Consider the following 15,584-nt stretch of genomic DNA (forward strand, 5'->3'; position numbering starts at 1 on the left):
TTACACTGACTTTTTTTCAAACTGAAATAGTTTATTATACCAAAATTTTACATACCGAATTTTTAAACACACAATTTTTGCCTACAAATTGTATTCAATGAAATTGTCAGCATAATTTGATGTAAAAAAAAATTTCAGTTCACAAAATTCAAACACAAAAAAATTCTGTTCCATTCAGTGTCCAAAAAGTTTTCGTAATGAAGACAAAAATTTACTTCCACGGAGTACTTAAGAAAAATAATAGAACCAATCTTAAAAAGTTTGGTCTACATGCAGGGCCTTTGCTAGGCATTCTGGGCCCCCTGAAAGAGTATTGGTGTGGGCCCCTCTACCCCAACATTTGTTACCTTCAATGTTCTTGTTTTTCATTGTTCTTGACAGTGCCTGGTGTAAAACACCCAAATGGTTTCCTTTTTTTTACAATTAACCACTTAACAAGTCAGAGTACTATTACATCAATTGTGTATTATTAGTTGTCTTATTCTCATTTCAGTGTTGTGCAACACGCTACTACACCTTTGACCTCATCGTAGGGCCAACAGAGACAGACAATGTTTGACAAAATTGTCTATGCCTGTCATTCTTACCCTTCAGAAGTTCAGGGCTTCATCCAAAGAGTTGTAGCATTTACCTCCTGGTACGCTAGCACCTCCAAAACCCTCAAATCTAGACTCCAAACATCCCAGAATAAGATAGTCAGATTACTTCTAGACCTCCACCCCAGATCACACCTCACTCCTACCCACTTCTCCAAAGTGGGCTGGCTCAGGATGGAGGACAGAGTAAAACAACTTGCACTGAACCTAGTCTATAAAATCCGCTACACCTCCCTGATACCGAAGTACATGTCAAACTGAAACTACTTCTTTAACGTAAATGACCGCCATAACCACAACACCAGGGGGAGCTCCACTAACCACGTTAAACCCAGATTCCGATCTAACAAAGGTCTTAACTCATTCTCTTTCTATACCACATCAATATGGAATGCACTCCCAACAGGTGTAAAAGAAAGGGCATCTCTATCCTCCTTCAAAACCGCAATAAAAGAACACCTCCAGGCAACTTCAACCCTAAACTAACACCCTCCCTTCCACATCCTACCTACCCTAATTGTAAATAATGTAAATACTCAAATGTAGATACTTATTCTTATGCTTTCTGATCTCTCTCTCTCTCTCTCGATGTCCACTACTTGCTGTACATATCCTACCAAATCATTCCTACACTGTTCCGATGTCCATTTCTCTGATGATGCAATTGTTGATGACTGAAGTGTTGATATCAACCAAACCTAACCCCCCCCCACCCCCAAACCCCCCTCCGCATCCCACACCCCGGATTGTAAATAATGTAAATAATTCAATGTATATACTCTGATGATTATCTTGTGTGATGACTGTATTATGATGATAGTATATATCTGTATCATGAAACAATTTAAGTGGACCCCGACTTAAACAAGTTGAAAAACTTATTCAGGTGTTACCATTTGTTGGTCAATTGTACGGAATATCAATCAGCTTGGCTCGCACCTCCAGGCAACTTCAACCCTAAACTAACACCCTCCCCGGATTATTAATAATCAAATGTAAATAATCAAATGTAGATATTTTTTCTTATGCTTTCTGATATCTCTCTCTCTCTCTCTCTATGTCCACTATATACCCTGATGATTATCTTGTGTGATGACTGTATTATGATGATAGTATATATCTGTATCATGAATCAATTTAAGTGGACCCCGACTTAAAACGAGTTGAAAAACTTATTCGGGTGTTACCATTTAGTGGTCAATTGTACGGAATATGTACTTCACTGTGCAACCTACTAATAAAAGTCTCAATCAATCAAAAAAAAAGTCTCAATGATGTGATAGTATATGTATCATGAATCAATTTAAGTGGACCCCGACTTAAACAAGTTGAAAAACTTATTCGGGTGTTACCATTTAGTGGTCAATTCTACGGAATATGTACTGCACTGTGCAATCTACTAATACAAGTTTCAATCAATCAATCAATCAGCTTAGCTCGCATTCAAATTGGTGCTTGAATTAGTTTTAAGATCTTTAGATATTAACTCTAAAAATCGTGGTCTTCCCGGAGCCATCATTGCAGTATTAAGCAGCGAAATCCGTATTGATCGGACCATAATCTGTGCTCTAAATTCGTAACCGTAGTCTGTATTTTTAAGATGTGTTTGCTGCACTAGCTACTCTTCTAAAACACTACATGTCCCAGAATGCACTGCGAGCGAGCAGTCCCTATCGTGACGCATCTCCAACATAGGGAAAAAGCGTCCTCTTATGAAGCCTTCTATTTGCTAACCTTGAGGAGAGGTGAATTCCTTCTTCTGGTCTAGCACCCAACAAAACTAACACAATAATTAGTTTGTAGCTGTTAGGGTTGCTTAGCATGTGTCATAAGGGCTCTCGATATGCCACTTTAATTAGGCTGGTAGGAGAGCTTCAATGGCTAGCATCGCGCTAACACTAGCTAGCTAACTAAGGGGGAACCGAATCGATACCACTTCGGGAAACCTTATCATAGTAGACCTGCATTCATCCGATAAGACAGCTGTCCGCAAAGCAAAGACTGGCAGCGGACCCTTAAATTGGAAAGACACTGTCCCAAGAGTGCGCCATAAAAGGTGAGTACTAGTTTTAAGTTCAACTCGAACCTCGGCTAGCTTGACTTGACAGCAGTGTTGACATGGTCCAGGTAGCGAAACCCTAATTGTAAAGACAAAGTACGCGTCATAGTGGATACATGACATGATTATTGCGTGTTGTTTTAATGCGTTGTTTGTAGCCCTGCCTGGTGTAAAAATGCTGCCCGCTCGTCACATGAGTCGCCACAGCACAGGAAATATGACGTAGAATCGATATGTTCAAGTTCAGTCCAGCTGGTATTCTTTCAAAAACAAAACTAAAATGTTTCTACCTTATGCTACATTCTGACAAGTTGGTCTGTTGACATTCCATCATGGTTTATTTACTTTGGCATTGAATGTGCAACTTCTGCAGCTAACTTTGGGGAAACGACTACAAATGTGCGCTTCGTTCAGTAACTGTGTTACAAAAAAAGATACAAATATCCATCAATTCCTACCGCTTGTCCCTTTCGAGGTCGCGGGGGGGTGCTGGATCCTATCGCAGCTGCATTCGGGCGGAAGGCGGGGTACACCCTGGACAAGTCGCCATCTCATCACAGGGCCAACACAGATAGACAGACAACATTCACACTCACATTCACACACTAAGGCCAATCTTAGTGTTGCCAATCAACCTATCCCCAGGTCCATGTCTTTGGCGGTGGGAGGAAGCCGGAGTACCTGAAAGGAACCCACGCAGTCACGGGGAGAACATGCAAACTCCACACAGAAAGATCCCGAGCCCGGGATTGAACTCAGGACCTTCGTATTGTGAGGCACATGCACTAAACACCCTGTGCCACCGACATGCCATCATGGTTTATTTACTTTGTCATTTAATGTGCAACTTCAGTTCATCCATCCATCCATCCATTTTCTACCGCATGTCCCTTTTGGGGTCGCGGTGGGTGCTGGAGCCTATCTCAGCTGCATTCGGGCGGAAGGCGGGGTACACCCTAGACAAGTCGCCACCTCATCACAGGGCCAACACAGATAGACAAACATTCACACTCACATTCACACACTAGGGCCAATTTTTTGGAGGTGGGAGGAAGCCGGAGTACCCGGAGGGAACCCACGCAATCACGGGGAGAACATGCAAACTCCACACAGAAAGATCCCGAGCCCGGGATTGAACTCAGGACCTTCGTATTGTGAGGCACATGCACTAACCCCTGTGCCACCGACATTCCATCATGGTTTATTTACTTTGTCATTTAATGTGCAAGTTCAGTTCAGTTCAGTTTCAGTTTATTTCGAACATGCATACGATACAATGTAATGCATCACACAATTCCAGTTGTTTCATTACAGCATGTCCGAAAAGGAGTAGGAAGAAGCAGAGCTTATTTAATCCTAACCCTTTAAATAAATAATATACCATAGTAAGCATACACATATTAAATACATAAATAATCTTTGTCTCTTGTTCTGTGTACTTTGTGAACTCTTGTAGTTTGAACCGTCTCTTAAATCGAGCCCGGGATAGAACTCAAGACCTTCGTATTGTGAGGCACATGCACTAACCCCTGTTCCACCGACATTCCATCATGGTTTATTTACTTTGTCATTTAATGTGCAAGTTCAGTTCAGTTTCAGTTTCAGTTTATTTCGAACATGCATACGATACAATGTAAAGAATCACACAATTCCAGTTGTTTCATTACAGCACGTCCGAAAAGGAGTAGGAAGAAGCAGAGCTTATTTAATCTTACCCCTTTAAATAAATAATATACCATAGTAAGCATACACATATTAAATACATAAATAATCTTTGTCTCTTGTTCTGTGTACTTTGTGAACTCTTGTAGTTTGAACCGTCTCTTAAATCGAGCCCGGGATTGAACTCAGGGCCTTCGTATTGTGAGGCACATGCACTAACCCCTGTGCCACCGACATTCCATCATGGTTTATTTACTTTGTCATTTAATGTGCTACTTCAGTTCAGTTCAGTTTCAGTTTATTTCGAACACGCATACGGTACAATGTAATGCATCACACAATTCCAGTTGTTTCATTACAGCACGTCCGAAAAGGAGTAGGAAGAAGCAGAGCTTATTTAATCCTACCCCTTTAAATAAATAATATACCATAGTAAGCATACAAATATTAAATACATAAATATTGCCTCTTGTTCTATGTACTTTTTGAACACTTGTAGTTTGAACCGTCTCTTAAATCATATTGGTGCTTTGTTTGATTTCTTTAGTTAATCCGTTCCATAATTCTGCAGCTACCTTGGGGAAACGACTACAAATGTGCACTTCATTCACTAACTGTGTTACAAAAAAATCCATCCATCCATCCATTTTCTAGCCGGTACCCGGAGGGAACCCACGCAGTCACGGGGAGAACATGCAAACTCCACACAGAAAGATCCCGAGCCCGGGATTGAACTCAGGACTTTCTTATTGTTAGGCAAATACAAGTTAAATGCAAATGAAAGAACTGTGTGGATTACTTTATTTACAATAAACACATCAACAATCGATTATTGACGTTTACTAATGGACTTGATAATCGTCCATGTTTGAATTGCGATGCATCTAAAAATCGATTATCTCTCCCACCTCTAGCTGCCATTGTATTAATCCTGTAGTATGAACTATTTTGATGTGATAGATTAATAATTATATGCCTTAACTTTACAAGCACAATGTGAATCACCTTAACAATGTCAATAAAAAAAATCGCATTGCTATCCTAGTACAGTATAGGCTAAATTGTCAATACCGTCATTTAATTGCTCACAAGCTTTGGGGATGGTGCAGGTGTACCTAATGAAGAGTCCACTATGTACAGTATACTGTGTCAAAGTTATGTTCAGTTTCAGTTTATTTCGAACATGCATACAATACAATGTAATGCATCACACAATTCCAGTTGTTTCATTACAGCACGTCCGAAAAGGAGTAGAAAGAAGCAGAGCGTGTTTAATCCTACCCCTTTTCATACCATAGCAATGTTATCCAATTTCCTTGTTCTCTGTAACAGAATAGTGAACAAATAAATAATATACCATCGTAAGCAAACAAATATTAAAGGCCTACTGAAATTAAATTGTTTTATTTAAACAGGGATAGCAGATCCATTCTATGTGTCATACTTGATCATTTCGCGATATTGCCATATTTTTGCTGAAAGGATTTTTAGTAGAGAACATCGACAATAAAGTTCGCAACTTTTGGTCGCTGATAAAAAAAAGCTTGCCTGTACTGGAAGTAGCGTGACGTCACAGGTTGAAAGGTTCCTCACATTTCCCCATTGTTTACAATGCAGCGAGAGCGTTTCGGACAGAGAAAGCGACGATTACCCCATTAATTTGAGCGAGGATGAAAGATTCGTGGATGAGGAACGTGAGAGTGAAGGACTAGAGTGCAGTGCAGGACGTATCTTTTTTCGCTCTGACCGTAACTTAGGTACAAGCTGGCTCATTGGATTTCACACTTTCTCCTTTTTCTATTGTGGATCACGGATTTGTATTTTAAACCACCTCGGATACTATATCCTCTTGAAAATTAGAGTCGAGAACGCGAAATGGACATTCACAGTGACTTTTATCTCCACGACAATACATCGGCAAAGCTCTTTAGCTACGGAGCTAACGTGATAGCACATCGGGCATAAATGCAGATAGAAACAAAAGAAATAAACCCCTGACTGGAAGGATAGACAGAAAATCAACAATACTATTAAACCATGGACATGTAACTACACGGTTAATGCTTTCCAGGCTGGCGAAGCTTAACAATGCTGTTGCTAACGACACCATTGAAGCTAACTTAGCAACGGGACCTCACAGAGCTATGCTAAAAACATTAGCTATCCACCTGCGCCAGCCTGCTCATCAACACCCGCATTCCAGCGATCGACGGAGCGACGATCATAGATGCGGTCGGCGGCCCGGAGACGGAGGAAGTCAAGGTGAGGTCGGCGGCTAGCGCGTCTGCTATCCATCTCAAAGTCCTCCTGGTTGTGTTGCTGTAGTCCGCCGCTAATACACCGATCCCACCTACAACTTTCTTCTTTGCAGTCTTCATTGTTCATTAAACAAATTTGCAAAAGATTCACTAACACAGATGTCCAGAATACTGTGGAATTTTGAGATGAAAACAGAGCTTTTTGTATTGGATTCAATGGGGTCCGAATACTTCCGTTTCAACGATTGACGTCACGCGCATACGTCATCATACATAGACGTTTTCAACCGGAAGTTTAGCGGGAAATTTAAAATTGCACTTTATAAGTTAACCCGGCTGTATTGGCATGTGTTGCAATGTTAAGATTTCATCATTGATATATAAACTATCAGACTGCGTGGTCAGTAGTAGTGGGTTTCAGTAGGCCTTTAAATACATAAATAATCTTTGTCTAAATAAAACATTTTAAAAAAGGGAAAAAAAGGGTTCAAGATGTTCGTCATAATTTTTGTTCTGTGTACTTTGTGAACACTTGTAGTTTGAACAGTCTCTTAAACTGAATCATATTGGTGCTTTGTTTGATTTCTTTGCCTAATCCATTCCTTAATTTAATTCCACATACTGATATACTAAAGGTTTTAAGTGTTGTACGAGCATACAAACATTTTAAATTAGATTTTCCTCTAAGGTTATATTTCTCCTCTTTTGATGAGAAGAATTGCTGTACATTCTTGGGTAGCAGGTTATAGTTTGCTTTGTACATAATTTTAGCTGTTTGCAAATTGTGATTTAATAAATAAAAGGTTTGTATGTTCTCTATATCCAACAGTATGTATTATTGTAATTGTGGAGTTTGAATGTTCTCCCCGTGACTGCGTGGGTTCACTCCGGGTACTCCGGCTTCCTCCCACCTCCAAAAACATGCACCTGGGGATAGGTTGATTGGCAACACTAAATTGGCCCTAGTGTGTGAATGTTGTCTGTCTATCTGTGTTTGCCCTGCGATGGGGTGGGGTGGTCAATGCAGCTGAGATAGGCTCCAGCACCCCCCCGCGACCCCGAAAGGGACAAGCGGTAGAAAATGGATGGATGGATGGCATTGAGCCACCTCACAGAGAGGTCCGACCAGTTCCTTTAGTTCAGGGCTCTAGTGTTCCGTTTGCACACATATCCATTAATAAATAATAAACAAATGTGGGAATTAATTCAACTGTTTTTTATTACAAATGCACCGTTTTTCAAAGTTGCAAGTAAACAACACTTTTTAGTGAAAGTAAGATAAATATAAAACTGCATCTATATACATAAATTAAAGATGCATCAATAATCGATTTTTAATTGAATCGTTGCTCCTGAATCGTAATGGAATCGTGAGCTGCCCAAAGTTTCCCACCTCTAATGGCAGCTGTCTGTCACTATTTACATCTCAGTACGTAAATGATCACTTGTTGGTTTATTACACAAAAAAGCTTTATCCTAATATTATCAAATATTATATCAACTGCAGTGTTGGATTTATGTAACCAAACAGTACATAGTCCACCTTACAGAATCTCAAAATTTCAGCAATGGTTGTTGCTGCAGTATACTGTACCATCTTAATATCCATTGTATATCTTCATTTGTCCACTGCAAATGACTCAGCACAGAGCCATTATTGTCGAAAAGAGAGTACCCTGTGTCTTGCCTACATTCAAGCATAATGGTAGCATCATCATGGTCTGGACTGCTGGGGAGTTGGGTTCCCTTTAGAGCAGGGGTGTCAAACGTACGGCCCGAGGGCCGGATCAGGCCCGCGAACAGGTTTTATTCGGCCCGCGGGATGAGTTTGCTAAGTATAAAAATGTACCTGAAATATTTGAATGAAAGAAACCGCTGTTCTAAATGTGTCCACTGGATGTCGCAATAGCAATTCTTTGTATCTTTGTAAATGATGCTACATATGTACAAAATAAACCACATGATGTTAGTACATCAGTCGAGGAAAATGAGCAAACAACATAAATAACATACTGTAATTTGATTTTGATATAATTTTTTTAATCTTGATAGATTGAAAATTAACACAAATGAGTTGACTGATGAACATTATCACATAATTTATACAGAAAATTTAAATAACTACAAATAAAGTATATATACTATTATCCGCAACAGGTAATTGTAAAATAACCCCAAAAACATTAGGATTTGTACAATTTTCGAAAATGCTTGTTCTATTTTCAAACAAAGAAAACAATCTGAAGTTGTCTTTATTTTTAAGTTATCGTGCTGTGATTTTACCAGTCCGGCCCACTTGGGAGTAGATTTCTCTCCATGTGGCCCCCGATCTACAATGAGTTTGACACACCTGCTTTAGAGGAAACATACAACATGCACAGTGACATTGAAATGCAGAGAATGATCCCCTACCTACCTTGGCAGTTTTCCGACATGATAAGGAGCCCAAACATACCTCCAAATTAACAAGTGTCTTGCTGAGGAAGGTGAAGGAGATGGGGTGGTCAAGTATGTCTCCTCCAGGCCTGAACCCAATTCAGCACTTGTGGGGTATCCTCAAGCGGTGCAAAGGTGTGGTCTAGCATCCCTCATCTCTGTGTTGTCACGATTAGTGGGTGTGTTGCGTGCGATTTACTAACACTGAGTGTACAATTGTAAAGTTTTTGCATGTACTACTCAGGGCATCACCACAGAGACACTGTGATTTACTCCACATTCATTTTATCATGTCATACCTGTGGCATTTTGCTAAAAAAGCAGCAGACATGTACTACTTTTTATGGGCATTTTAGAAGCAGTCTTACAGTGCAACTAGAATGAAACTAATTGTATTTATTTTTTTACTGCTGAAGGTGCGCTCATTGGAGAGAGGCTACTTACTCTGCTCAAGATGCAAAAAATGCATACTTGAAGAAGTTTTTCATATATGAAATATTTTAATATATTCTATCAAAGTGGAAAAAATAACGTCATTAAAAATGTTTACTAAAGGACACCAAAAAACATCAATTGAATTCGTTTTGATAAGCCCGTTAAATTCTCTAGCAACTAACATTTTAAAATTATGTTGCTGAAAAGACGATATGTCAAATAGGTTTTTTGTTTTTTTTCTGACCGTCCAAAATGTTGATACTCACACGTAGGGCGGAGGATTCTTGTCTGTCCATCGACTGTCTGTGTAGCGCAAGCATTGATCCTGCAGCCGTCTGTGTAACTGTCAGTTTGCGTGTTCTTCTCACAAGTGCTAAATAAAATGCAAAATAATGCTTGCAAAACAGTGATGGCTGTTGATAACACATTGTGCGTGCTGAATAATTATATTTTCATCTTCTCCTCCCAGTATTGTGGGCGTTTGAATGATCAGCATACATTTTGCATATTAATGAAGACAGAGACGCAAAATTAATTGCATGCCTTATTCTGCTTGCTTTTGCATACGATCAGTTTTGCGTGTGCTATCACATTTCCATACTTTTTAGTACACACAAACCTTAAGTAAATCAGACTCAAAATGTTTTGTGTCACACCAACAATGCTACAGTATTTTACTGGATGAACACCAGGCCTTATATTATGGCTTTTGTTATTTTGCAGTGACTCTCTTTAAAAGAGTCAAGTAATAAGCTCAGTGCTTGAGGATTACAAAAACACAAAACATCCTTTGTTTATGTCAGGCTTCATCAGTCCCTCCTTCTTTCTCTATCTCTCACACAGCCTGTTACATCAAATTTCAGGCGACCGTTAAAGATGAAGACCGCTGTGAGAAAGTAGGAGGAAGGAGTTATCTACAAGAGTCATGAATCTTCATCAGGTCCTCACAGGGGCAGTTAACCCCGGAGACAATTGTTTCTCTGTAGGGAGCGTCAACAATGTACCATTCACGGTAAGTTACATCATTTACAACAGTTACATTCCACGCTGGCTGACAAATTAATATTGTGTTATGTTATTGTGGCATATTTTTAATAAATACATCAGAAAGTAGCGGTTCAGTTTGAATGAGAGTCAGGTGAAGTTGACTGATAAATCCATTCCCACAGGGATAATACCAGGATACGTTTAAAGAGGACGTTTACACAAGAGGACGTTTACACAAGACCACTTTCAACTGACAACAGATAAAGGGAGGGAGGGGTCCTTTTGGCCATTTGTTTACATAGCAATGGTGTTTTGTTGCCTGAAAATGAATCAGAAGTGTGTTAAGTATGTTACAAAAGAAAAACGTGGTTCCAAACAGGGAAATCATTTTCAAGCTTTTCTGCAAACGGGGCTGAAAGGGGTCCCCATGCTGCCACTCTTACATTTGATTCAACTTTATATACATGTCCCTGCACATTTTATTTTCTGTGTAGTGACGGGTCATAAGAGAAGTCATAATAATACCTTTCATATAGGACAGGTCTTTTTATCCTTGTCTTTTTTTTTTTTTTAAACGGACCAAATAGCTATATACTTTTTAACTTGTTTGCGATGCTTGCCTTATAAAAGGGAAACTGCAAATTTTTTAGAATGTTGCCTATCGTTGACAATCATTATGAAAGTCATGACAACTGATGTATATTTTTTTGCATTCTAACTTGTAAATAAATGTACATAAAAGTCAGCTTACAACAAAGCCAATGGGAGGTCCTACATTCCGCTCATAAAACCCAATAAAAAAAACATCCAAAAGCCACCAACAATACTCCATTTACATTTTGTGACTTGAATATTAACCAAGTAATAGTGATATTGATATTATAAGCGCTAACACAGACAAACTATTTAGCGCGGCACCGTGATCACTAGGGTTGGGTATCGTTTGAATTCGAACGATTCTGATTCTTTGTTTCTATTCCGATTCCTGACGATTCTCGATTCCGATTCTCGATTTCGATTCTTCTTGTACCATGCCGGGATCAATGTGTTTGACAGGTAGTCCCTGCAAGGTGGCATGTATTTTTGGTTGAGAGGTTTCACCATATCCCTGCAAACATAAACAAACATGTAATGTTGCTGTTACTGTTTAGCCCAGTATCAATTAGCTTAGCTCTAACGTTATTGCTTAAGTAACCTAAATGTTGGAGATTCCACCTCTGAAAAGGGATGCAGTCTTTTGACTATGTGTGCAGTGACCTTTCTGTGGCACTCTTCCGTCTGTGGCACCGACATCTTCCCCATTGCCGCTACGGTGAACGGAGTACGCTGAGCACATCGCGGAGCCTGGCTAGCAGGTTGTAAATTGTCTATGAAAAAATATGCGGGCTAATTTGTTAGCTGCCTCGACGTTAGCACAAAACACATTATTTATTGCATATATATTGTTTTACTTACCGGATTCGGACTGCAATGCAGTCACCGAGGTGCCAGGCTGGGCGTCGAAGCCAGAGGAAGAGGCACAGGAGGACGGTCGGCGCAGCGCGTCGAAGACGGGACACGCATTTATTTGTACTCGGAGGTGCTTCATCATGTTCGACGTACACCCTCCTAAGCACGAAACAGTCCTGTCGCACGTGTTACATTTCGCCGATATTTCATTTTTTTTAGTAAAATAAAGCCACACTTCGACCGCCAAAGCCCGCTATCCATGCTTGACTGACTCGCTCGGGTACATAGGCTCGGCTACGCTAACACTTCCGGCGGTGGGCGCTTCTTCGTTGGTGTTTAGCGGCTTCTTCTTCCGGTCGGCGGACTTATTCTTTTTTTCCGGTCGGCGGACTGGGTATCGAAACCAGGAATCGAAATTTAAACTTTTGAACGATTCCGGGAGAATCTGAAAGTTAGTCCCGGTTCCAATCGATACTCGATACCCAACCCTAGTGATCACAAGCTTGTGTGCTGCTTCCTGGCTTTCTTGCTTGTGGAAGTTTATTCTAGATCATAAATCATATCTCTCACCTGGATAGTAGAAGGATCAGGACATATTCGACTAGCTAGTACACTTTGACAGCCAATTTAGACCCATATATGGCTAGAACGACACAAAAAGACTTTGTTGCACCCCCCTTTTCTTCGCAAGGTTTATGAGTCATTCTTCATCTAAACGGGACTATAACAAAATTCTATCAATTGGCATTCTAATGACATCAGACATTGTACTGTAAGTGATGTCTTATCATGTTTGTTGGCTCTCAAAAAGTCTGCAGTAAGTAATAATCAGTGATGTTGTTAAAGAAAAAAGTGAATGTCATGATGCGTTTTTGAAATTAATGCACCGCCTATGCTTAAAATGAGCAAAATACATAAATGTTATTATAAATGCGCCCATTACTACATTACATATATACTAACAGTATGTATATAAAATCTTAAAAGGGGAACTGCACTTTTTGGGGGAATTTTGCCTATCGTTCACAATCATTATGAGAGACATGACGATGTATGTTATTTAAAATGTTTTATGCATTCTAAATATGAAATACATGCGCTCAAAAGTCTGTTTACAATGGAGCCCATGGAAACCGCTCAACTCTGCCTATAAAGTCCTTGAAAAGACATTCAAACCTTTCCATTAGAATTTTATGTACATGATGTAAGTATATATGTAATGTAGTAACGTGCACATTTATAATAACATTTAACATTTATGTATTTTGATCATTTTAAGCATCATCACGTTTTCTTTTTTTTATTCATCACCCGATTATTACTCACTGTAGACTTCATGAGAGCCAAAAAACATAATAAAACATCACTTACTGTATAAGGTCTGCTGTAATTAGGATGCCGGCTGCTGGGATGTTCACATATTCCCGTTTAGATGAAGAATGTCTCATAATCATTGCGAAGAAACGGGCTGAGGGGGGAACCACTTGTCGGAGTAGGTCCTCAGCCATCTACTTTCCAGGTAAGAGGCATAATTTATGATCTACAATAAACTACACAAACTTGTTATCACAGTGCCGCTATAAATAGTTTGTCTGCGTTAAGGCTTATAATAACAATATTACTAATACTTGGTTAAAATCCAAGTCATGAAATGTAAATGGAGTATTGTTGGCACTTTTTGATTGCTTATTCATCACATTTTATGGGCGGAATTAAGGACCTCCCATTGACTGCATTATAAGTGGACTTTTATTTACGTTTATTTAATATTTAGAATGCATTAAAAAAAAATCGATCCATCATCATGTCTTTTGTAATGATTGTGAAGTTCCAAAAAAAGTGCAGTTCCCCTTTAATGGTGGTGTTTGGGTGTTTTTAAGGGCCTTTATAGGCAGAATACAGTTGATCGACTCTCATAAGCTCCATTGTAAGCAAACTTGATCGGATGTATTTACTATTTAGAATGCTTTAAAAAGAAAAGAAAAATATGTGTTCTTCTCCTGCATAACGATTGTGAATAAAAGGCAACATTCCAAAAAAAGTGAAGTTCCCCTTTAAATATATTAAAGGTTGAATCGTAATTCATGCATACGGATGTCAATTATTCCGTTTTTTTCATTAAATGGAGAAATGGACTGCGCTGGTGTACTCCATTATTTCCCTTTTTTAATTAGTTTTGACTGTGTGTTTTCTTCAAATATGTTAAGGTTGTGATACTACTACCCCCAGTGTTTACTGGGGTTTTTCAAACAAATGCAGGCTTGACCACACAAGCAAGGTTAAGTAATAGAAAATGATCTATGTTCCGTTCCATAGAGTTAGTGGTATTGATTGGTGTGCGATTAAGATTATGGTGCAAAAATAACTTCCCCTTACTACAGGAACTTCTTCTATGTTGTACAAAGCTATGATGATGCAACTTTTATCCCACTACCCGTATCTCAAAGCAAACTCTTAAGATACTGTTCAATAAGAGATCTCAAGGGGAACTTTTTTGTTCCGCTTTCCTTTTGTTAGGAGCCCATATCAGTTGTAACTTATCACACCTATCTGCGTCTCCTCCTCCACTCTAATTGCTCTCAATAGGCCTATGCTTCTGGCTGTGACGTGGTCATTTTGAGCAGCGATTTTGAACGACTACAGATCATCCCAGGCGCCAAACATGGCAACATCCAGGTGGGATGCATCGACTGCTCGCTGCAAGGAGGACAGGTAGGGTCCACATCCTTGTGATGATTGTTTCCACTTCACATTTTCAAGCGACATCTCCACACAGTTAACAAAAGCTCTTTTAATCATGTTTTTTTTAGTTTAACCACAATATTGCTCTTGACCTTATCACAGTGTTCATCACATGCCTCAGTGATAAGAACAAACTAAACATATTGTGGTGAGGAAAAGGACAATCAAGGAGAAGCTATGTTCCTTTCATAATGATTTTACAAAAATATCAATTGTTTAAAAACAATAATAACACACTTCAAATTTCAGCTTATTTGTGAATGTGATGGTTTGAATTCAACCACCATTTGCAGTCACAGTCTGCAATGTGTTGACCCTGCTGGTGTGAATGTAATAGTTTTGTAATACAGTACATTAAGTATGTATAATTGCTTTCCTGCGTGTTTGGTTAGGAAATTGGCACCTGCAGCTGCTTATATTCACAGACAGAAATGCCCCTCACAAATACACCAACTTTCAAAAGATTTCTCATACGATTAAATGAAGATGGGTGTCCAAACTTTTGACTGGTGCAATATATGATATGTGGACTGATTACATTTGTGAAGTATTTTATGATTGCAAAGCCATGGCAATAATCACTTTTCATCTTACACTAAAAAAATGACCTTGTTAATGAAGCAAGCAAACTTGAGTGAATTAATTTTAAAAATGTGCTTATGCACTCATTTATCAGCCACCTTGTGATCTTGAATCCAATTCGGTTGAACCTAAGTCCCTCTCACATGCCTCCAGCTTGGCTTCTGTTGAGCTTACAGGTCATCGTTCACAATCCTTATGAGAAACAAGAAGAAAAAAGGTTTTGGGGTTTTTTGCATTCTAATTTGTAATAATTGGCTAGTTTTAGGTGGCTAGCAATGTAGCTAATGGTAGCAATCCATTCTGCCTTGAAGTCACTTTAAACATGTATCCAAAACTGCCAACAATACTTCATTTACGTAGCGTGACCTGTATAATAAC

General features: G+C 39.2%; 1 protein-coding gene across 6 annotated transcripts in view; it reads left to right on the forward strand.

The window, feature by feature from the left end:
• The first annotated feature begins 2,261 nt into the window (after nt 1-2,261).
• Nucleotides 2,262-15,584, forward strand: part of LOC133632824 (dmX-like protein 1) — an 83,162-nt gene continuing 69,839 nt past the window's right edge. For 5 of the 6 annotated variants that reach the window (XM_062025537.1, XM_062025539.1, XM_062025540.1 and 2 more), the window contains exons 1-3: nt 2,262-2,652; nt 10,290-10,458; nt 14,469-14,594. In XM_062025537.1, coding sequence (XP_061881521.1) covers nt 10,372-10,458; nt 14,469-14,594 — 213 coding nt within the window. In that variant the 5' untranslated portion in view covers nt 2,262-2,652; nt 10,290-10,371. The remainder of the gene's footprint in view (nt 2,653-10,289; nt 10,459-14,468; nt 14,595-15,584) is intronic. The other variant, XM_062025538.1, reaches the window with a different exon arrangement.

The sequence above is a fragment of the Entelurus aequoreus genome, linkage group LG17 (genome assembly GCF_033978785.1).
Source record: "Entelurus aequoreus isolate RoL-2023_Sb linkage group LG17, RoL_Eaeq_v1.1, whole genome shotgun sequence".
Classification (NCBI taxonomy): domain Eukaryota; kingdom Metazoa; phylum Chordata; class Actinopteri; order Syngnathiformes; family Syngnathidae; genus Entelurus; species Entelurus aequoreus.